The 25,456-nt window shown below is 43.1% G+C and overlaps 1 protein-coding gene across 1 annotated transcript in view; it reads right to left on the bottom strand.

The window, feature by feature from the left end:
- The window catches only part of PHF1 (PHD finger protein 1), a 2,051,426-nt gene that overhangs the window by 1,071,127 nt on the left and 954,843 nt on the right, over nucleotides 1-25,456 (bottom strand). Inside the window, exon 6 of the mRNA XM_044083522.1 lies at nucleotides 17,394-17,542. Within this exon, the coding sequence (XP_043939457.1) occupies nucleotides 17,394-17,542 (149 nt within the window). The remainder of the gene's footprint in view (nucleotides 1-17,393; nucleotides 17,543-25,456) is intronic.

The following is a 25,456-nucleotide window of genomic DNA, read 5'->3' as shown; positions in this document are numbered from 1 at the left end:
ATAAATCTAAGACAACATCGCTGCTTAATTTAGCAGATGCATATCGATGTCAAGCAGGAACGGAAATTAAACCAGAAGTAGATAAAAACCAGGCAGCAACTGAATGTGCTAAAAAACAAAAGAAGGTATATAAGGTGAAAGACCAGAAATGTGGAAAAAACATAAATATATTTGCAAGTATAGAAAACTTCTGAAAGAGCCTCATGTTGATCAAGAACGAACACTGGAATGGTTATGGAGAGGTGAATTCACATCAAGAAATGAAAAGTTAATATTGGCAGCCCAAGATAGTGGGCTACGTACACGCTGGTTTACAAAGTCCATTGCACATGTGGGAGAAACAGACGTATGTAGGTTTTGTAAAACCGAATTGGAAACAGTCACACACCTTATTGCTGGTTGTGACGCACTAATGGCAGAGGGACTGTATACTGAAAGGCATAATAATGTGGCGAGACTGTTACATTGGAGATTGTGCAAACATTATGGTATCGAAGTGGCTGAAAAACACTGGAAACATGAGCCACAAAGAATCATAGAAAATGATGCAGTGTATATCACATGGGATCACCCAATACCAATAGTTCAAAAGATAGATGCTAGAAAATTGGATATAGTGGTCCAAGAAATGAAGACAAAAGTAGCATTGATCATTGAAATCGCCACACCTAGTGACTACAGTGTCTTGCGTGAAGAGAGACACAAAGTCATGAAATACCTTGATCTGTAGGCAGAAACGAGAGCCATGTGGAAGAAAGATACATAGACAGTTCTAATAGTAGTAGGAGCAACTGGTCTTATAAAAAAGAATTTACAATCTTATTTAGATAAGTTACCAGTTCATGTAACACCGTACAAATTGCAGAAAGAGTCATTACTGGGCACATTGCGGGTGCTGCCAAGAGCACTTTTGGCGAACATCAAAGAGTGAAACAATACTAATTTCGTGAACTTTAATCATACTTTGACTTAGGAATGGGGTCCATTCCCGTCATGGTATTAGAAACCCAAAAGACTTAAGAGAAATTAAAAACGGCAGAGACCATTGCGTTAGTAAAAGTCATTGTAGTAGTCTCATGTGTAGTCTTGCTAGTGGAACTATTGTTATCAATACTGCCATTGATTGACCCTAATGGTTGGAGGATTGCTCGAGCCGGAGCTTTGTCCTGACAGAGTATCACTCGGAGGTGAAATCTGAGTCTTTCCAGCCTGTGGAGTGGGAGGGAGACTGGCCAAGATTGAGTGTCGAAATTTGCTCCTATGAACTTCAATCTTTGAGAAGGAGTTAAGCTGCATTTGTCTTTGTTTACTGTTATCCCCAAGTGTTCCAGTAGTTGTAGAGTGTAATGAGTAGCTGAAACCAGTGTTGGGGTGGTGAGGAGCCAATCGCCTAAATATGGAAACACCCAGAATCCTTACAGTCTCAAGTGAGCTGTTACCACTGCCATGCATTTGGTGAACACTCTGGGGGCAGTAGAGAGACCAAAGGGCAGCACTCGGAATTGGTAGTGATTGGCTCCCAGCTGGAAGTGGAGGAATCTTCTGGAGTATTTGTCCATTTTTATGTGGTAATATGCATCCTGAAAATCTATTGAGCATATCCAATCGTCTTTCTCCAGAAAAGGAAGTATAGATTGAACCATGACCACCCAGAATTTCGTTTGTTTGACAAATTTGTTTAGGATGCTGAGGTCCCGAATTGGCCTCCAGTCCCCTGTCTTTTTTGGCACTAAAAAGAACCTAGAGTAGAATCCAGATCTTATCTGGTCTGGTGGGACTATTTGGATGGCCCTTTTTTGAAGCAGCTTTCAGATTTCTTGAGCTGCTACTTCCCTTTGACTGGGTGGAACATTGGGAATATGCGTTAGTGGACTTGGGTAAAGGTCAAAAGGGATGTGGTAACCGCTGGCAATTATCGTCTGCACCCAAGATCTGTGGTTATCGTTTGCCAGGCAAGGTGGTGCAGAGAAAATCGTCCCCCAACTGCTTCCAGAGTCAAGCAATCGGGCCGTTCTTCAGGAGCACTGATAGGGTCGTTCAGAGAAGGAATCTCTGGATCTCGGATTACAAGGACCCCATCTGCCTCTGAAGGGGCATGTTCCAGTTGAGTTTGCCCCTCTGCCCCGGGGAGAAAACTCATCACGTGTGTTGCAGAAAGGACCCTGGGATTTCTTGTATCACATTTTTCCACTCCTCTGACTCCTAGAATAGAATTGTTGGGGGGGGGGGTGGAAAAAGTCTTACCGTCCTTTTCAAACCTGGCTAAAGTGTCTTTTACCTTAGGGCCAAAAAGAGAAGAGGCCTCTACAGGGGCATTCAGGAATGAAGACTTAAAGGGATCCACAAAATCACATAAGCGCATCCAGGAGTGACGTCTCGTGACAATGCCTGCAGCCGTTGCTCTAGCCACCCCTATGAGAAATCAACCGCATGGAGGAGACGTAGATTCCAGGGTAGCAAGCTGTGAGGCAACTTTGTCACGTACCCCATCAGCAACTGCTCCTGCAAGGGTTTCTGAGATTTCTGAGATTAGATCTCTCTGAAGCCGGGTAAAGTGTACCAGATAGTTCAGGGACCAAATGACGAAGGTCGCTGAAGAGTACACCCGCATCCCAAGTCTGTTTATCGCCTGAGACTCCTTGTTAGGGGGATGGACAGTAAAACTCTCCTCAACTACCTCTTTCATAGTGACCGCCGCCACAACCATAGCATCTACTGCCAGGCCCTTGGACCAGTGTGGACTGTCTTATGGAGGAGAAAGATTTTTGTCTGATCTCCGGGGGATAGGTTCAATGGAATCAGGATTCTTCCAGGTGCGCTGCACTATGAGCTGAACCAGGTTATCTGTAGGCAGGGTAACCCAGGAAGTAGAGGGCCAGGCACAAAAAGCCTGCAAGAATACAAACATCTCCGAGGAAGAGCTGGTGGACATCCAGTCCCCCCGCTGCTTCAGGATCTCCAGTATGTCTCCAAAAGAGACATCCTCAGGGTGTGACCGTGGGAACCCTTCCCCTTCATCGTAGCCTGTGTACCTTTGGTGAGGGATTCTTCAGGGGAATCCACATGCTTCTTGTTGCACGATCTCTTGCGAAGTACCTCCTCGGTAGGGACATCTGAGGAGGACCCTGCAGAGTGGGTACCTTGTGGAAGGATGCCTTGAGATTCCTGTGCCCGGGGTCCTTGAGTAGTGGGTTGTGTCAACTGCGGCACGGAGGAAAGGTATATGGAAAGCATGTCCGACCGAAGAGGGATCAGAGCCCAGAACTGAGAAAGATAACCTCAGGACCGGGGTCACAATCCACTCCGATGAACCCACTCCCAGGGAAGGAGCAACCGGAGGACCTAGTTCCGCCAAAGCAACCGGAACCATAGTGGACGGTGCCGAGGAATAAACAGGCGCCACACTAGGGATCACAGTGCCGACAGACCAGTGTCGATCCCGAGGATGGCCTGGCTCCGGATGAGTCGAAGGCTAAAAGATAGACTCCGGAGCCATGGTAAGCTCTACCAATGGAGCCGAAGAAGCTGGAACTGGGGTTTGGTGTCGAAGGCTCCAATTCCTTCAAGGAGGTGGAAGGAGGAAAGTATGTAGGAGTCTGTGGAGAAAAATCCTCAGCTCCAGGAGGGAGGGAGGATTTGGAGGGTGTTGGAAAACCTCTCTCCACCAGGTGCTGATCCACAAGCCTCACTACATCCAGTTCCGAAAGGCTCCTGGAGGAGTGGGTGGATATCCCCGATGGGGAGTCAGGACGCTCTAGGAAGGGGTTACATTGTTGACCAAAAAATGGATTCACCGAAGGGGAATACCGGGTCAGAGGGGTTATTTCACCTTTCAGCACCGAGGTCGAAGGACCAGCATGATGTACAGGTAGGGGAGAAGTGACTGTTGTTGGAATGACTACTTTTGGTGCCGAAAGAGAAGTTGGTAATGTTGCCACAATCAGTGTTGAAGTCAGAGTTTGAGGAATAGGTGCTGAGGGTGGCACTGTAGTCGTCTGCTGAGGTGCCGGAACCGAAGATGGCATCATGGAGGGGGTTTGAGGCCCCAGTGCCAAGGATCTTGGTGCCAGTTTAGAGATTTTTGCCTTTGGTTCCAAAGATTTGGACTCACTAGTGTGAGGAGAAGAGGGTAAAGATTTGCTTCTCTTTTTGTGCTCTTTCTTTGGAGGGGATGAGCCCTCCACCTCAGAAATAGCCTCCGCAAATGAAGATTTAAGAAGACATTTGAACGTGAGTTTTATTTTTGCGTTCCGCCAATGTGTGGGGGCAAACGGCTTTACAAATGTCACAATGAGGTTTTACAGATAGGTGTGGTACCCTGAGACAGTAAACACAGGATGTATGGCTATCAACATTAGGCATTATCCTGTCACATTCATCACAGTGCTTAAACCCTGTAGTACTCTTTTTCTCAGACACAGTAGCACAAAAAATATACAATTTGGCCACAAAAGATAAAACGCAGAAACACACACTCAATCACAAAAAATAAAAAAGGAGTTTTTTTTTTTAAATACAGTAAAAGGGGGAAAATAAGGGAATACCAACAATAGTATTGGGATTACGTCAGAGGTAAGGGAATACCAACAATAGTATTGGGATTACCTCAGAAGTAAGGGAAGGCCTGTACCAGCAATGGTACAAAGAGTACCAAACTTGGTAAAAAGGGAGGAAAGAGAGAGAGGGACACTCATACAAATAATCAAAATGCATGTGAATAACAGTAGGCTAACTAGATATATGCAAAAAAGAGAGAAGAAGCTTTAACAATAGACAAAATATGAAAATGTATACATGATTTAGCTGAGAGCTGGCCTGACATGTCTTTATTCAGTAGGCGGAAATTGAGATCTGGGGTAATATAGAGGGGGCACTATGGGTAAGACTTAGCTCAAGAGTTTTTTGGCTGGCGGGAGCTCGTTATAATGGTCGACTCAGTTCCGAGGACGGAACCGACACCTATCAGTAAGGAATGAAGATTAACAACATCAGATCAATATTTAAATCCCACGGGGGATTGGGTCTTTTAACGAGGGTCTAAGAAGAAAGGTTCCTCTTAGAAAGGCTTTATAAAGATTGGAAAATGCTAAAGATGAATCATTTACTCCTACATGAAAACTGGAAATTGCAGCTAATTGTACTTTAATAGTAGAACAGCTAGCACTTTCTCTGAAAATTGCAGCTAAAAAAGAAGTGGTGGCAGGGCTTATCGGGAGGGGGTTCCCTAAAGCCCTGGTTGTGTGGACCCCCTCTGCCTCTAGGGTGGCATCTACCATCAAACCCTCCCCCTCTGCCTCTAGAGGAGGGTTCCCCGTGTGTGTCCTGGAAAGGCCCTTGGGATTTGCGAAACCACATTTTCTTACCTCCACGTTGGTTCCTGGAGAAGGACCTCTTGGGTGGGGGGGGGGGGGTAGAAAATTTGATTCCAATAGCAGAAAGGGTCTTCCCATCCTTTTCGCTGCAGTTAAGTGTGTCTCAAACTGACGACCCAAAAAGGGAGGAGCCATTGTAAGGGGCATTGACAAATGATGCTTTAAAGGGCTCCGCAAAATGACACAGCCTCATCCAGGCATGCCTTCTTAACTGAACTAGCTGTCTCTGTGATAATGATTAACCTCATTGATGAACTGGCGACGGACAAAAAAGTGGTCAGCTTGGGAGAAATTTTCTTAAATTCCTCCACAAGCATGGAGGCTGAGAGTTCCTTGATCAGCTGTCTCTGCAGCAGAGTAAAATAACCCAGGTAGTTCAATGACCACATAGCTAAGGTGGCTGAGGCACAGATGCACTTCCCAGTCCTGTCCAGTGATCTAGACTCCTTGTTAGGCAGATGGACATTAACAGTTTCTTCTGCCAACTCTTTCTTGGTGGCTGCCGCCACCACGATGGCATTGACTATGGGACCCTTACTCCAGTGCTTTCTGTCTTGAGGGAGGGAAGTACCAGAAACTGATTGGGTCATTTGGGTATGGGCTCGATGAGATACTAAATCTATCAGGGCATCTGGCAGGGGGTTCACCCAAGATGTAGATGGGCCCATCCTGAATGCATCTAAGAGAACTGTCTCCTCAAAGGAAGGAGGTTGGGTAGACTACCCACCTTTTTGCTTTAGGATCTCTAATATGTCCTCAAAGGAGAAGTCTTCAGGTGGGGATTAGGGGGATCCTTCCCCCTCATCGAAATCAGTATCCTCGGTTAAAGATCCAATGGCGAGTCAACATGCCTCCTTTTACATGTCTTCTTCCAAGGGACTTCCTCAGCTAGGTACTCTGGAGAAGTGGAGCAAGCAATTCTTGGTGGCTGCTCAGGACAGGAAGACTAGTGGCAGGATGAGAGATAGCAAGGCCTGGATCTGACGAGGGTACAGGTGCGGACTGGGGAACATGAGCCGCCGGATCTCCAACTCAGGAGAAAACCCTCCCCACTAACTGAAAGGCCGAAGGATCAGGAGAAGCCTTTTCCATCTTCCCCGAAGCAAAAACCACAGACAAAAAATGGGCAGGACTCACTCCGGATCCACTGCCTCTGGAAGGGATTGGACCCAAGCTGTTGAGTGCCAAGGTGCCTAAGGGAAGAGATGGCTCTGAGAAAGACACAGCCAACCCCAGTCCCCTGGACCCAGCACCAACACTACGGCTCTGAGACTCGCTCTGCTCTGAAATGGCTGGAACATGGCTTGTCAAGGGCATCCTCAGCATTTTGGAGGGAAGCTTCCTCTGTGCAGAGTCCAACGCACATGGTAGTCCCGAATCCTGTGACTCCAAAACAGAGAGTTGGATCGGATAAGGAGCCCTAATGGGATGGCCAGGCTAACTCATGAACCTGAAAGGGAACAGAGCTGAGATTACTACATCTGGATCTGGACCTTGAGAAATCTCATTATCCTGTCCATATCCGCCTAGGACCAGCTTCTGGAGGAACTGGATGAAGCTGACGGGGCGGGGCACAGGGAATGCTTGGAGTTAGAGGAAAGTGCAGGAGACCTCATCAAAGTCCCCAGATAAGGTGGTATGGGATCCAATGTAGGAGCTGACTAAGGTATAGAAGATATAGTAATAATATCCCCTGGATCTGCAGAAGCTGTAGGATCAGACAGGGGAGGTAATTTCTGTGGATCCGAAAAAGTCTGATCCAAACATCTCTTGGGTTTCTTAGCTGGAAGAGTGTCCCTCGGGGAAACTGGGAGGGACCTCTTTTTGACTCTTATCAACAACAGGAGAGGAAGAACAAGACGCCACAGAAGGGGTTTGAGCCTCTGGAGCAGAGGAGGGAAGTCCCCTAAGAAAAAGTTTATTTCTACAGTCTGCTAAAGTCAGTGGATTGAAAGTGGCACAAATGTTACACTGTGTTGTCAAATGGTCATCACCCAGGCAGTACATGCACTCCTTGTGGGCATCCTGGTTGGGGATTTTATGCCCACAAGAAGTGCAGTATTTAAAGCCAGGTGAAGGTTTGTCCGCCATGACCCATGCAACAAAAAACATCAAAATCAACCATCACTACGAAGATAACAGTCCCAGAAATACAAGCAAGTTCTAACTCTAAAATTTTCAACTCTAAATTTTAACTTCATGCTAACTTTAACCTATAATCTAACTTTTAATGCAATTGTGAAAATAATAATACAGTAGATGTAAAGCTAACAGAAACTTTTTTTTGGCAGAAATAAAGGAGAAGCAAGCGCGCGCACACACACACACACACACACACACACACACACACACACACACACACACAGAAAAACAGAGGGAGGACTTACAAAATCCACCTCAGAATGAAAAACAGCCAAGAACTACGATAACTCTCTACCCCAAGCTTGAGAGCACAAGATCCATGTATGGTTCGCTGAAGTGACAAAAAAGATCTGGGTACTTGGGTGGGTCCGAGGCATTGTGGGTAAAAGGGAGGAGCTTGAGAGTCGGATCCAAGTCTACAGAATGTGGCCGAGCCAGATCAGAGGCCGAGACCTTATTGTGAGGAGGAATGAAGAATGAAGGCACGCAGGTATGACAGAGTATAAGGAAGAGAAGGGGAATGTGAAAATATTCTAATGATGTACTAACAAGATAAGTGGTATTTTATGGGGATGAAGAGGCACTTGACTGAAGTATGGAATGTATAAAATATTTAATACAATGTTTCAACAACTGCCTAACTCTTAAAAGACACAACTACCTCTATACCTATACAAGAGTCTGTTCAATACCAAACATAATACTGCTCACACCTATACAAACCTCTTTCATTAAACTTCTCCCACCTACACTCCCACCTGATAACCTTCATCCTGAATATATTAAACTGGCAGCAGATGCAGTAGCCTACCTTATAAGCATTATATTAAACCACTCCATCAGACTGAGCTATGTCCCTCTGCTCTAGAAAAAAATCCTACTTTTTTCCACTTCGCAAAGGTGGGCACTCTGCAGACTTCACCAATTATCGGCCCACTGATATTCTCTCTCCTAGCTAAAATCGTACAGAAATGCATCCATCACCAACTACTAAAATCTGTACTGGAAAATAATTTAATTTCTCCTACTCAACAAAGCTTCTGACTACATCACAGTACCAACACTGCACTCTTCAGTTTCTGTATTCACATTAACCTGAACTATAACACCAGCAAACTAATATCAGCAGCACTCCATGACTTGTTGAAAGCCTTTGATACAGTGTCTCATCCTAAACTTCTTAACAGACTCTTCTCCCTCAGATTAGGCAGTCCATCCTTGTCGTGGTTCCCCAGTTACTTATCTGACCAACAACGGGCAGTGAAATGGACTGCTGACATCTCCTTCTTCCTTCCTATATTGTAGGGTTTCCTCAAGGACCACTCTTACTTGATATTTTCATTAATGACATACACAAATCAACTAAAAACGCCTCTATTGTACAGTATGCAGATGATTCAACACATTTATTCAGCTAAAACTATTAAAACATAACAGCATCACAGGAATTCCTCCTCTCTGTAAAGGCTTAGCTCTATAACTCCCACCTTCGACTGATCCCACCCTACCTCAAAAAAAACTTCTCCTTTCTACTCCTAAAACATTCCAAGAGAACAAAACCAGCTTCACCATAATCTCTTCCAGTAACATCACAACTGAAACTGTTTTACACTACAAGCTGTTAGGAATAGTAACTGATGGAAATAGGACATCTGATCTCCATTTTTAAATGGAGGCAAAAGTATGTATAGACTCAGCATACATACTTCAAGCCCTTCTGTACAAGGCCCCCATATTTATCAATCTACAAACCACCCAAATAAACCTATAAGAACACTGCTATAACAAAACTGCAAATTTTGCAGCGAACCTACCATACAGGTCACACCAATGCTTAATCCTAAAAACCTCCTCTGGTTAGAACTCCCTCACTGCTTGTCTTACTCTTAACTGAATATGACACATACTATAAATAACAACCTTGAAAAATGCCCAAGTTTGGCCAATATTCATACTCTGTACATTCCAAATGGAGCCCTAAGATCAAGTGATAAAGACTCACTAAGTGTGTCCAAATCAACTAACTCAGCAGTAAACTCTGTCTCAGATCAAGTTTGCCCGTAAGGATAGAAAAGGCAGAGGCTTTATCTGAGCAACTGCCCCATCAGGTAACCAGGACCAAATCCGAACCTCCAGGAGTCTTTCAGAGGGGATAAGGAGGGTGGGATGTCATGAATGAATGAAGATCAACAACACAGATGGAACGTTATGGCAAGAACATAACTTCTTTATCTGATGTTGTTAATCTTCATTCATGACTGATGGGACAGAGTCCTCAGCTACTTTACGTCCTGGGAGGCCCTATAGAAGGATATTCCTGAGCACCATTGAGCCAAAGGATGCTCTTCCCTTGGAGACCATATCCAATTTGTAATGAGTAATAAAGGTATGAGGTGTAGCCCAGGTAGCTGCTGAGCAAATGTTGTCCATAGACGCTCTAGAATGAAAGGTCATCGAAGTGGACACTGAGCTGGTGGAGTGAGCCTTACTTTAGTTGGTAGAGTTATTTTGTTCTTTTGACAAACAAAGGTAATGCAATCTCTTAACCATTTTGATAAAGTGACTTTGGAAACTGACTTGCACAATCTTGGACCTGAGAAGGATATGAATAGTTGATTCAATTTCTTGAATGATTTAGTTCTAAGTAAACATATAATTAATCGTCTATGTATGTCTAATAAAGTGTAAACGGGGTTCACCTTTGTTAGAAAATTTTGAGAAGAAAACTGGCAAATCAATGGACTGGTTGAGATATGAATCTGAAATAACCTTGGGCAGAAAGGAGGGGTTAGTCCGAAGTGACACTCTCTCTCTGTGGAAAATTATGTATGGGCAGTTTACACACAAAGCTTTTAACTGACATTCTCCTGGCTTAGGTGATGGCTACCAGAAATAAGGTTTTCCAAGACAAAAACTTGATATCACAGGTGGCTGATGGCTCAAAGGGTTGACAAGTTAAAGTCTGTAAGATTAGCGTCAAATTCCAAGGTTCAATAGGATCTTTAAGAGGTGGTCTCAAATGCAAACCTTTAGGAAGGTTTTGCAGAGACGGTGGAACATCAATGAAGAATCATTAAAGCCATTATGAAAACTGAAATAGCTAAGTGAACTGTGATAGTAGAGACTGAAGCTCCTGATTGGAGTAAAGTTGACAAGTTTTCTAAGACCTTATGGATCGGGTTTGAGGAGGAGTCTAGTCTTTGCTCTTTAGCCTAGATCACAAACCTATCCTATTTACTACGATAAAGTTTCCTGGTGGATGGTTTATGGGAAGCCAGAAGTATCCTTTGCACTGGGGAAGACAGATTACTCTGCCTGGCAGTTTGTGGAAGTGGAGAAACCAAGCGGTCAGCTTGAGACTCGGTAGGTCAGGATGGACCAGCCCCTGTGGATGAGACAAGAGTCCTGGGGTTGGATCCAGAGTCCACCAACTGTGAACTAGGTGAGGCCATAGGAAGGGGAACCAGACTTGACAGGGCCAATAGAGTGCAATGAGGATTACTTTGCTTCTCAACCGTTGCACTTTATTTAAGAACTATGGAATGAGGGGAAAGAGAGGAAAGGCATAAAGTAGTCCCAGGGGCTAATCGTGTATCAGAACATCTCTCGGTGACTCCCCCTGGGGAGAGATCAGGGTGAAGTAGCTGCTGCATTTGTGGTTCGAGGGAGAGGCAGAGAGATCACAGCAAGGCTGGGCCCAATGACGAAATATTTGTGTCACTATTACGGGATTGACAGACCACTCATGAGGCATCAGAATGTTTCTGCTCAGTTTGTCCGCAATCACACTGGAATTCCCAGGAATGTGTATTGCTAAGAGAAAGTGGTTGGAATCTATCACCCATTTCCACACTCTCAGGGCTTCCCAACATAATGGGTAGGATCTGGTTCCTCCTTGCTTGTTGACGTACCAGACCACTGACATACTGTCTGATTAGATAGCAACTGTCCCCGATGGAAGGGTCACTTGGAATGCTTGCAACGCTAGGAGCACCGCCCTCAGTTCTAGGACACTGATATGCAGATTAGCCTCTAAGGGGGACTAAGTGCTTGGTTCTTTCCTGAAAATGCCCCACCCCATCAAGGAGGCATCTGTGGTCACTGCAGCTTTCGGTTGAGGGGGTGAAAAAGGGGCGACTCCATAACTCCTCTTCTGGCTTCATCCACCAACTCAGACCTTGTTTGCAATGGTTCGTTATGCGAATTGGGTAAGACATTGGGTCCGTCATTACAGACCACTGAAATTCTAGGAGCCACTGAAGCAGTCTCATATGGAATCTTTGGGACTAGAGTGATCGTTGCTGCTATAGAACGGAAGCCAGAAGTTCTAAGACCAATCTGCCTGGAACTAGGTCTTGACAGAGTATTGCTTGGAGGTGAGATCTCAACCTTTGTAACCTGTATTGACATAAAATGACTAGGCAGGATTTTGTGTCAAATGTCACCCCAATGAACTCTAAGCTTTGAATCGGTACTAGCTTTGACTTTTCCTTGTATATTGAAATTCCTAGTATGTCTGCCAGTTTTAGAGTATAGAGTACAGCTTGGAGCAGCAGACTCTTGGTTGGAGCGGTAAGGAGCCAATCGTCTAAATATGGAAACATCCGGAATCTTTGCAGTCTCAAGTGAGCTGTTACTACTGCCATGCATTTGGTGAACATCCTGTGGGCTGTGGTGAGACCAAAGTGTAGTACTTGAAATTGGTAGTGACTGGCTCACAGCTAGAAGTGGAGGCATCTTCTGGATTGTTTGTCCATTTTTATGTGGTAATATGCATTCTGAAGATCTATGGAGCACATCCAATCATCTTTTTCCAGAAATGGGAGGATAGACTGAACCATGACCATCTGGAATTTTGTTTGTCTGACGAATTTGTTCAGGATGCTGAGGTCCAAAATTGGCCTCCAGTCCCCTGCCTTTTTTGGCACTAAAAAGATTCTTAAGTAAAATCCGGATCCTATTTGGTCTGGTGGGACTGGGGACTGTTTGGATGACTCTTTTTGTAGCAGCTTTAGAACTTCTTGTGCTGCTGCATCCCTCCGACTGGGTAGAATGTTGGGGATTCGCCTTAGTGGCCTTGGATAAAGGTTGAAGGGGATATAGTAACCTCTAGTCATTATCATTTGCACCCAGAAATCTGATGTTATTGAATACCAGGCTAAGTGGTGCAGAGAAAAACATCCCCCAACTACTTCCAGAGGTAAGCAATCGGGCCACTCTTCAGGAGCACTGGAGCCCTGGTTTCGCAGGCCCCCTCTGCCATGGGAGGGGAGTCTTCCTGATGAGTTTCACCCTCTGCCCCAGGGAGACAGCTCACCACGTGTGACGAAAAGGTCCTTAGGATTTTTTGAACCACATCTTTCCGCCTCTCTGATTCCTGGTACAGGATTGTTGAGGGAAGGAAAAGCGAACGCCCACAGCAGACAGGGTCTTTCCGTCCTTCTTACACCTGGCTAAAGTGTCTTTACCTTTTGGGCCAAACAAAGAAGACTCATCAACAGGAGCATTGACGAAGGAAGCCTTGAAGAGGTCTGCAAAGTTGCAAGTGCATCAAGGCATGGCATCTCATGACACCTGTACCAACTGCTCTGGCTGCCCCCTTGGTTGTATGGGCAATCAACCACATGGAGGAATTAGAAATGGACTCTAGGGTGGCAAGCTGAGAGGCAACTTTGTCATGTACCTCATCAGGCAATGCTCCTACCAAGGTTCCTGAAAGGGTAAAATGTGCCAGATAGTTAAAAAAAAACTCCAGCTTTACTCCTTAGCATATCGCCTACTCTGAGATGATCTCTGCCTAACATATAAAGCTATGTCAAACCCACAGCTGTTGGACATGCTACACCTAAAGAAATCCCAATCACAACAAACAGGACATGCTGGAGGGATAGATTCCTGTCCCAGAGACTTCCTATACTCTGGAACAAGCTACCCATCTATGTCAAGCAAAGTTCTTCATTAGCACTCTTCAAGAAAAACCCTGATGAGTGGATGGGAAATAGGATATATACCCCAGGGATCACTTCTGTGTCTCTGCTCGACAGTGGCACAGGAAATTAACGTTCTTGGGTGGCGTAAGCTATAGAACCTTGCTTGCTAGGCTTACATAGGCCCTTGGGCCGACAGCCTAGTACCTACCGATGAACCTATGAACGACCGCATGGCGAAGGTCACCAAAGTGCAAGCCCACTTCCTTAGTCTATCATCCGAGACTCCCTGTTCAGAAGATGGACAGTTGAACTCTCTTGAGCAAGTTCTTTTCTAGTGGCTGCCGCCACCACCATAAAATCTACTGCCAAGCCTTTGGACCAAAGGAGCTGATCTTGTGGAGGAGAGAGAATTTTATCCGGTCTTTAGGGAACTGGGTCAATGGTGTCAGGGGCCTTCCAAGCGCACTGCAAGATGAGCTTGACCAGCTCATCCGCAGGCGGGGTCACCCAGGAAGTAGAGGGTCGAGCACGGAAAGCCTGCAAGAATACAGATTCCTCATCAGAAGGGTTGATGAACTTCCAGTCACCCCTCTGTTTCAGAATCTCCATTATGTCTCCGAATGAGACATCCTTGGGGTGACTGTGGGGACCCTTCTCCCTCATTGTAATCTGTATCCTCAGTGAGGGATTCCTCAGGGGAATCAATGTGCTTCCTCTTGCATGTTCTCTTGCGGGGTGGCTTTTCAGGGGGAACATCTGAAGAGGACTCTGAAGAGTGGGTGCCCTACAATAGAGTGTCTTGCTGCTAGCATGCCAGATGTCCCAGTGTAATGGGCTGCATCAGCTGCATACCAGAGGAGATATGTATATCTGGTTCAAACCCCAAAGGGGCCCAACTGCATGCTTGTGGAAGTGAGAGCCCTCTCCATGACTTGGAAGGCAGGCCCACCTGAAGAGGGATGGGAGCCGGAACCGAGAAGGACAACTTCGGAACTAGGGTCATACCCCGCTCCGACGAGCCTGCCTCCAGGGTTGGAGCCATGAGAGGACTCAGAGCTGTCAAAACAACCAGAACCGTAGACAGTTCCATAGAAAAAAATCAGCACTGAAGTAGGGGTCACGGTGCTGATAGGCCAGTCACGGTCTTGAGGGTGGATCGGCTCCAACCGAGCTGTGGTCCACAGGGTAGGCTCCAGAACCGTGGAAAGGTGTAAAACTGGAACAAAAGGAGTTTGCACCGGGATAGGCATTGGTACAGAGGGCTCCAAAGCCTGTGGGGAGGTTGAAGGAAAAACATATGTTGGAGTCTGTGGAGAAAATCCCTCGGCTCCGGGTGGAAGGGAGGTCTTGGATGGGGTTGGATGCCTCTAGCTGCTAGGAGCTGATCAACAAGACTCCTGGTTGAACAGGTGGATAACCCCAAAGGGGATTCTGGTCTTTCAAAAAAAGGACTGAGTTGTTGTCCAAAAAAGGGGTTGATGGATGGGGAGTATCTTGTCCTGGCTAAAACTTCACCTTTCGGCAGCAAGGTTGAAGGAGCCAAATACTATGATGGGGAGGGAGTGACCAGTTTAGAGGGAGACACTATTGTTGGTGCTGAAAGGGTGTCTGGTACCGAGGAAATAGTCGGCACTATAGTAGAAGTTATGGCTGTTGGTTCCATAGAAGATGTTGTCATCGGCACCGTGGAGGGAGTTTTAGGCTCTGGTGCTGAGAGTGTCGGTGCTGACAATTTAGGAAGTTCTGTATTAGGTTCAGTATGTGTTTTAGAAGGCTTCGGTTACTGAGAATTAGGAGATGTTGGAACCGAATGCCTTTTTTTTATGTCTTTCTTAGGAGGTGTTGAAAACTCCGCCTCAGCTAATGCCTCAGAGAAAGGAGTTTTTAACAATCCTTTTAAGATTAATTTATTTTTACGCTCTGCTAATGTACGAGAGCTAAATCCTTTACAAAGTTCGCAAGAAGGTTGAATCTGGAGATGGGGAACTCCCAGGCAATAGACACAAGTAAGATGCCGGTCGAAGTTGGGCATCTTTCTGCAACATTTATCGCACTGCTTAAATCCTGCTGTCCCCTTCTTTATCAGACATTATCACAATCCAAATAGCAAGTCACTACACCAACAAGGTGACAAACAAATCCTGTCAAAAAAGCTGTAAATGAAAGAGAGATACACAGTTAAGGAAGGAAGACTGAAATTTCTTTTTTCTTTTTTAACAAGTTAAATAAAGAAGTAAAGAATACCCAGTGGGTAAAGAATTGGGGAAAAAAAGGGGGGAATACCAATGATGGTATTAACAATTACCTCAGCGGTAAGGGTGGGGCCTGTACCACCAATGGTACGAAGAATACCAAAATATTAAGAAATAAGGAAAAAAAACACTCTAGGAGATAAAAGGGTAAGCTAAGCTATCAATGACTGCTACAGTAAAATATCTGAAAGATGAGCAAAAATTATTATGAAGAAACAGAAAAATATAACACTTAGCTGGAGAGCTGGCCTGACACGTCTTGATATATTATACGGCAAACGAGATCTGGGGAGATGAGAAGAGGGACACTATGGGTAAGACTTAGCTCAAGAGTTTTTGGCTGGTGTGAACTTGTTATATCACCAAGTCAGTTCCAGGGACGGAACCGAAATTCATCAGTCATGAATGAATGAAGATTAACATCATCAGATAAAATATTACAGGTGAGGCTTAACCCTTCTAAAGGACTGTACATAAAACTAATGCTTTTGTTTTGAAAATGAATAAAAATGTATAAAAACTGACTAAAGATAATGTAACTATATGTGAAATTTTTCTTTCCAGTCACTATCTACAGTTCTTTCATCCATCCACATCTTGTCACAAACAGCAACGTCATGATAGACAAGCTTTTCATTATTTACAGTTTTGATGCTGGTGAAGACAGAGAACATAAGAAGCCCGATAGAAGGCTCATTCAACTTACAGCCTCAGATGAAAGCAACAAGAAGAATACAACCCAATGTGCATAACAACATCCAGCTAGCTGCAGCACAGCACTTCCATCAACAATCTACCACAATCCACCAAGAAGGATACTATCAGGGGCTTCAACAGCTGCAGAGCCGACCGGCATCAGCAGAGATACCCTACAAAGTCCATACAGCTCTCCCCTGAGCACCCTAATGATCCATCCATTCCTCCAAAATGTGACAGCCTACCAGCCCTTTCTCTCCACTTAAGAGACAAGAGTCACGTGATGACTGGTTATATTATCCCCTTCATTTCAGCACGTTAATATCAACTAAAGTGTCTTCGCAATCATTCAACAATGGCCTTTTTCAAGGCAATAAATGGAAGACTACAATATTTTCAGTCTTCCTTTTAAAGAAACCCTATCCTGGCTTGAGTCAAAATACTCTGTCATACACAGTTGCTAACTTCACTCCTTTCTACCCTGTCCAACAGAGGAGGCCTCAGCCACTAGCGCATTAGATTATGAATGCGGATTCCACATCCAATACAGTAAACCACTCCCCAGGCTCTTAAGTCAACGGCATGGGTGTCCAATGAAATTCTGAATACCATAACTTTAGTACTTGAAAAGCAGAACTGTAAGTGCAAATGTGGGTGTGTATATCTGGCGCCTCTCCAGCCTGTCTAATTCAGAAGTAGATCCTTCTGACAGTCACTGACATACAGTCAATGACAATGGTATTTCAATTCTGTCCAACAGACAGAACTGTTCTTCTAAGAGTCTTTGTCACAGCCACCGAATGTAGACTCTTCAACTTTTACAATTAAGCCTATTCAAACACAAAACTTTAACAGTCATCTCAGCTATTTGCTTACTGTAGATTCTCAATTACAAATGCTAAACAAAAGGTTAATTTGCAGAGTCTCCTCATCAGCTGATAGCTAAGTCGCTGATCCTTGTAGTCAGCTCAGTTTAAATGGAAATTCACCAATATACTCACTCTCCAGGTCCTCCACAGTAACAATAACATTGTTGCTGATTTGCCTGGTGCAGACAGTCCCACTCTAAATCCGCAAGCTGATAAGGCAAGATCAGCTTCATAGCTAGCATGGCCTGAGCATAGGGACCCTTCTTCAGTGCACCTCCTCTCTGTCAGAAAGAAGAAAAAGAGGCATGCATTAGAAAGTCAAAAGCATATCTTATTTCCTAAAAATGAAATAGTGAGTCTGGTATCCGCCTGGAGAAGAAAACAAATTCTCTATCTTGTTGTTTTTGTCATTAGGGCTGATGATAAACAAAAACACTTCCTGACATGCCTGATGAGGGTCTACACGGTCCAAAATCCAACAACCAGAAGGTTGGAGAAGCATTTCACTCGTACGTTTGTAGTGTGTGTATATGTGTGTGTGTATTTTTTTTTTTGCTGCTTTTAATACTGTCATTCTTCCTAATTAAACCAGTGAAACTTTTATGAATACTGTAGTGGTCTAAACAATACCAAGCACATGAAACATCTCACACAGAAGCAAGCCACGGCTAACTACTTAGGCCACAACTGTGCTACAAAAAGAGTCTCTTCCTTCTGTGTACTTTCAACAACTACAAAGCTACTGGAGAACTGGCTTTATTTGTGTACCTGTCGGTATGAAAATGCAACTTGCTATCATCACTAGACAGGACCACTCACTTGAGAAAACGTATCAATAAACTATAAAAACTGCACTTTTTATGCAAAACTGGCCAACTTGCTAGAAATATTTTGTTATATCTCTCATCTGATACCTGCAAGCTAAAGTAATGGATAGTATATGTTAAGGATCTCCTTTTCAATATCCTTTAGCATACAGCCAACCAACTTGCAGATCACACTATCCTGCCATCCTACTGAATGTACAGCAAGATGCAAATGATCCATCTGTTTTAAAATAGTTTTTTGCAGCTATTCTATAATCACCCACTTCCCCAATGTGGGAGGCCTTTGCCCAACACTCCTAATTACTTATTATACTTATTTTAAGGTTGAAACTCAGACTAAATGGATATATAACATTCCCTTTACTGCAAGTTAATTCAACTTTGGAATTAGTATGTTTAGCAAATGGAGGGCATGGTAGCAAAGATCCAGGATTGGGGGGGGGGGGGGCTGTGTAGAGGGGACATCCTCTACACAAAATCACTTTTAAAAATCACACATCTCTTGTATCTTGCATAAGAGCATATCTTCAGACAGGATACTGTAGACAGCAAGTTGGCTAACAAGTAGTTAATCGTCAGGTTCTCATTGCAGATTTGCATGCAAGATCTACAGACAGTAGCATAACGTTTGTGTTGCCATCCCACTGCACTTTTCAGTTTTCGCATTGAAAAAAAGAATGCACAGAACTGCAGTAGACAGCTTTAGCAATAACTGCAGCATATGCTGACTACTGAAACCTTACACATCTACTGCTGATTTTTCTTTTTTTTTTTCCTTCAGAAAACACTAACCAGAATCAAAACCTCGGCATGAAAGAAATCGATCATAACCTACACTATCACTAAGTGAAAAAATTACAAATTTTAAAACTTCTGCTGTATGAATATCAGTATTAACAACAGTAGTACTCAAATCCATTATGACCTCATAAAGCCCCAGGGCACTGAACAGAGCAAGGATTTCAAGGGTCTCCAACTATGTAAGCATCACTGTGACACCGTAGTTAAGGATTCTGTCTCATAGCTTCGGGGAGGAGGGTCAATCCTGACCTCTGTTAACTGTGAAAAGTTTTCATATTCTTCCCATCATCTAGTTTCCTCTCATGTTTCAGAAACATACTAGTTACTGGCTCCACTAAAATGTCCACAAATCCTGCAATTAAAATTATCTGTGAATCACAAGTCATACCTGAAAAGAATCTTTTTAAGATAAGCCACCAATTTACTCAGCCTGTTAATATGACTACATTAAAATTTAAAGATACTGATTCAAAAGACAAACATGCCTTGTACAATCTTAAAAATTATATCTGTTAAGAACTGTGAGGCTCAAAAATGATAAAATACTTTAAAGTCTATCCTACAGCAAAAAGGAACACTTTCTACAAAAACAAGATATGGAAATATCAAGTTTTATTCTCTTACTTTTGCCCTTTCTAAAGTAATAACCTATTAAGAATCCCTATCCAAGGCCTAAATGTTCTCAATTTTTACAGTCACTTTTATGTTAATACAGTATCTGCTGAAGAAGCACCCTCTTCAAAGCATATTGTTTGGCAGCAGACTCCGCCCACTTCCCCAACCAGCTCTCCCAGTCTCTCCAGTTTGTTCCACAACTCAGTTTTTGGCAATGCAATGCAAAAGACAGTGAGACTAATGAACAGATGAAGCAAGTCATCATCAGAAAACATTAAAGCATTTTTTTTTTCTTCTTGCTGTTAAAAAGATTTTTAGGCCCTATCATGATTATACTGCATTATACTACCCGTGATAAAAAGAATTACTTCCATCATCTCCAGGATAAGCACCAAAATAATCCAAAGAAGTTTTGGGCAGGTTTCAATAACCTCCTATATTCTGGGAAATCAACTACCCCTACCCCAGAAAAACTTATAGGTAAAGATCCTGTAGTTATAGCTAACTCCTTTAACTCCTTCTTCACTGAGACCGTTCAGGCACTAGCCAGTCAGTTACCTACTTCTTCCACCTCCTTAACCAGTCCTACTGGAAAGAACCTACCAGCCTTTAGTTTTCAACCAATATCCACCTCCTATATTAGAACTCTACTAAAGAAACTCAAACCATCCACCCTATCGGCTGATCATCTCCCAGCTGAATACCTACTACTAACATCTGATGTAATTGCCTATCCCATTTCAATCCTGATAAATAGAACCATCGCTGAGGCCACCATCCCCTCAATCTGGAAAATATCATACGTCATCCCTCTTCACAAGGGAGGTGCCTCTACGGAAACATCTAACTATAGACCAATAGCAATATTGTCGCCTATAGCAAAAATTATGGAAAGGTGTGTCCACAAGCAAATCCTACACTACCTCACCCTTAACAATCTTCTGTCAAAAACTCAACATGGTTTTTGCCCCCATCATAGCACCACTACTGCCCTCCTTTTTTTTGTTGATTCAGTAAACAATAACCGGAACAACAAATTAATTACTTCTGCTCTCTTCCTTGACCTGCCAAAAGCGTTTGACATGGTCAATCACCAACTAATGCTCCACACCCTTGAATCCCTTCACCTCGACAACCTGGCCCTTAGTTGGTTTAATGCTTACCTTTCTGACAGAAAACAAGCAGTCCAGTGGCAAAGCACATTATCTAACCTGCTACCAAATACCATAGGAGTTCCCCAAGGCTCTATACTTGGTCCCCTTCTCTTCTCTGTATTCATAAATGACCTACACTCAGTCATCTCCCAAGCAACCTGCATTCAATATGCAGACGACTCCACTCTGATCTGTTCTGATGTCTCTCTCCATAATCTCCAAAAAATCACCCAACACTGTTTTGCAGCAGTTGAAAAATGGTTTTCAGAAAGGAAACTTATCCTAAATCCCAAAAAAAACAAGCTACTTCTTATCTTCCCCACGTGTCGAACCCCCATAGGGCTTTATCCACCATATTCTAACAACACGACCTTTCAAGTTCAATCCATCAACGGCACCATCATCGAGCCTGCCAAACTGCTAGGTGTTACTATTGACCACAAGCTCAAATTTGATGTTCACATTAGTCAAACTATTAAGACGGTAAACAAGAAACTAGGCTCCTTGTACAGAATCAAAAACTTTCTTACTCCGTATTCCAAACTAACTATAGCACGGTCACATCTTCTCTCCACCCTACTGTATGCCTCCCCTGTCCTATCTTTCCTCAATAAAAATGAGCTTAACAAACTCTCAGTTGTTTATAACCACATCGCTAGATTTGTTACTGGCTCACCTTACCGTACTCATCACTGCCTTAACCTAAAGAAACTGGACTGGTTAGAACTACCTAACCTTCTTAAACTCAAGCAACTTGTAGAAGCATTTAAAATAATTATGGAACCTGATAAAACTCCCTCTCTGAACAAACTCCTGACTCCCTACTCCAACCTTAATTGCCTCCGATCTGTCTAATAGTGTCCTGGTACAAACCACAAAATCAAATAACTCAGGAGGGGATGCTATCTATGCCAACTCTATCGGAAAGCTCTGGAATTCTCTTCCCAATAACCTAAGACTTTCAACTTCCCTGAGCCAGTTTAAAACTAGTCTCAAGTCACTACTTAAGACCCAGTGGTTATGCCCCTGTGAAAATCCCGACTGATCATAAAACTGCCTTCTACCCACACACACTTATGTAATTAATCTCCACCTACAATCTCTCTTGCCCCCTTTAGACTTTTTCTCTATTTCACGTGGGTCCTCTTAGATGGCCCCCTCCGAATAACCAGAGTCTTGACCTGTGAATAACCTTATATCCTCCCCCTAGTGACCTAAGCTCTAACCCCATCACTTACTAACATACCCTAATATCAGGGCTTTTTCCCCTCATGTATTTGTGTAATTAAATAAGTGTATTAGTTACTAGTATCCCTGAACTTTGTATGCTATAATTGTTCCTTATGATGTCTATGTAGTGTTGTTGTTTTTTCTGTTTTTTTCTGTTTTTTTTCTGTTTTTTCTTTAAATGTGGAGCTTTTCTCCCCGGGTCTCTGCTGAAAAGGGATATGTATCCAGTCGGACTAACCCGGTAAACAAATGTAAAATAAATAAAATAAAAATAAAATAAATTATGTTTGCTATCCCACAGGCATCACTTGTACAGAAATGAGAAAACTGTCTGGTGAAACTGTGCCTTTCCAAGAGGGGTAACAAAACTTTACACCACTGTCAGATATGACAACATTAGCTATCCCGTCTCAAGAGTATAGAATAATAAACCAGGCATACTTTTACATGTTGCAGCAGTCAGTTTGATTACTTCATGGAACCTGGAATAATAATCTATGCATACATAAGAGTATAGCTGTGCAAGAACTTGCCATAACAGTAGTTGTTTTGAACAGATCATGGTTGCAGTAATGCTGACAGATGGGACATATCCTGCCAAGGATACTGTATGCTCAGCTAATATACCACCGCAGAGATGCACCTTCCTTGTGCCATATGTCTGATGAGAGACCTAGGCACTGGAACTTAAGGGGTGTACAACTGTGAAAATCTTCAGAAATGTCTTTCCACCAGCCTCTGTCTGACACTTAGTAAGTAAGCTGCACCAAAAAATCCAGTTACCTTTAAGAAGGAAGGCTAAGTACTCCATAGGGGACACATCCTCATAACTAAACTTGTTTTCAAACTTTTGAACTTTGTTCATGTCACCTGAGACACAGAAATACCACTGTGAATGGCAGATCCGATATAAGGATAGACATACCCACTGCCATTTCTGTTTATGGCCTGGCCATAACACCAAGGACTTTTTATTAATTCTGACTTCGAATATTACCATAGTATACACCCTTCTAATGCAAAATTAAGCTTTGCACTTGTTTAATACTGTTGCTTCAAATATGTCTGCAGTTGTCAAACCTTTACTTTACAGTGCCAGAATTCTAGACAAATACAAAAATAATGAGGGTGGGGCATAAAGGCCCAAAATCATAGACAGTTTTTAAATGTTGTTCCTATAAACTCTGAAAGTTGATAGAACAACACGTCTTTGCATAAGCATGGATTTTCTGAAGGACATGAAGTCTGGCACTCAAATGTCTCTCATTATTTAATGACTTCAATCTTTAATGATTTTCCAGAAAAAAAAAATATTTGAAACAGATCAAAAATTAGAGGCAAAAATCTGGTCATTCTGTAAAATTCTGGGAGGTTGAGAGGTATGTTGTAGCATAAGAAGATGGAAATGGACCTCCACATCTGTTAAGGTACAATAGTAACTTCCATATGCAATAGGGCTGATCAATCTTCCTCACTTGTAGGACAGAATCCCAAGCATTACTTGGGAAAATCACTGCATGGGTTGTCTTGGCTGATATCATATCCAGAAAAACTTGGACTGGAGATACCGGACCTAAAAATATCTTAAAAGACAGGATGCCCAGGAAAAACTTGAATTGGAGATATCTGGCCTTCCAATGTCCCACAAAAAAAATGGCAGAGTAGACTAATACTCTTTCAGGAACACATCACAGGAAAAGTCTTAACAGATCTTGAGCCCAAGGAACTATTTTGCTATTTTTGTTTTATTTCCCTGTTTTGGAATTTTGTCATATTTGCTTTAACTATTGTTCTTGTCTGCCTCTCCTCTGGAGCCCGGGTCGTGGATGAAAAGGGTCAGCTGACCAGCCAGCTTACCCTGTTATCAAACAGCAACAATAAATAAAATTCACATTATACTAACTGCTGGCTTGACAATAGTATGATTATCATATAAATAAGTAGCACTGCTTGACAATACAGCAAAAGCCTGCATTCTGGAAATCGATGTAGGAATTTAGGACAGCTAAAAGGCAATATGATGATGAGCTCCAGGAAGGCCAAGCCTAAAGTTAGGCAAGGTACAAAGTCAGCAACACAGGAACTCAAGAAGGAAGGGGCATCCAGTAAGCTCTCTCAGGAATATCAAGAGGCATTGTCAATTAGCTTTCCAAAAGTCTGACTCAGACAGAATCAGTCTTGGGTCTAATGTAAATCTAACAGGAGTCTTCAATAACACAGACTAATCTAGAATTAAGCAGAGAATGACTAAGAGGACTTAAGTGAAAAGCAACCCATTAGTGGAAAAGCAGCTGTAACGATCTAAGCCTGAATGAAGCATAATGTGTAAACAACCTAGGATTGATTAGAAGTTGTGGGTGGGATGGCTGTGGACACAGAAAGTACAGTTGTGTAAGTAAACTTAGCATTACAGTTGATGTGTGAGTGATCACTGCTGCAGTACCCTAAGCTATATGGGTTACACCCTGCATAGGATATAACAGGCTGGCAGCTTCCAAAGCTTCAGGGCACCTTCCACATGCACAAACTGTCAGTCAGTTTGAGATGAGCTGACTAAAAAGGGAGGTTTGGGAGCAAAGACTTTCTTAGCTTGCATGCCAACCAAGACAGAGGAGCTGTGTCTTGTTGCTAGGAACAACAAGAAAACAAATGTCTACACCTTGGCCTAATAAAAACATCAAAAAACATGGTGGATAGAGGGAGGTTGTGGCTACTGCAGCAGTGGTCAGTATGAAGAACACTGTATAGCTGTGTAACTAGATTACCATAGCTTACAATAGCTGGGAGGTGGAAGAAGATGGGTCCATGAGCCCCTGCAGAATGGTCCTAACAAAGCCTGACCTATGCTTGGAGAAAGAATCTAGTTTATAGTGCTTTGTAAATAAATGTACAGAGGACCAAGTTGCTGTTTCTACAATACTTCCAGAATCTAACCCTTTCTAAAAAGCCATAAATTAAGCCAAGTCCCTGGCAGAATGTGCCTTGACCGGGTTTTGAATAGTTTTGTTGTACTAGGAATAACACAAGGTAACAGCCCAAGATAACCATTTGAAAATAGTCTGGTTTGACACAGGCTGTCCCTTCATCTTACCGTCACAAGAAATTAATGATTGAGCCATTAAGATAGTACCGGAGTTGTTTGCTGACATCCAAGGTAGGTTCAGAAATGAAAACAGGGAGATGGAGAGTATGACTTCAATTAAACTTGGAAACCATTATAGGTATAAAAGAAGGATTAGTTTTCAAAGAAACCCTGTCTTTATGGAAAATGAGACAGGGTCGACTCACTGTATGAGCTTGCAACTCAGATACCCTTATTGCAGAGGTCAGAGCAATTAGTAAAACTGTTTTTTGTTAATAACCTCAACTCAGCCATGTTAGCTGGTTCAAAGGGAGTAAATGTTAGCTTCTCTGACACAAATTTAAGATTATAAGGAGTGGCCACTGGTTATATTGGAGGCCTCTTATACAAGACTCCTTTCAAAAACATGTTGAAATTAGAATGCATTAAGAGAGGAGGATCCGTGGGCAGACATGCTGAAATGGCTAACAAATGAATCTTAATAGA

This window comes from Protopterus annectens, chromosome 9.part0 (genome assembly GCF_019279795.1).
Source record: "Protopterus annectens isolate FY-2018-M chromosome 9.part0, PAN1.0, whole genome shotgun sequence".
In the NCBI taxonomy this organism is placed as follows: Eukaryota; Metazoa; Chordata; order Ceratodontiformes; family Protopteridae; genus Protopterus; species Protopterus annectens.
Note: the sequence above shows the minus strand (reverse complement) of the source record. Positions and strands in the feature narration are given on the sequence as shown.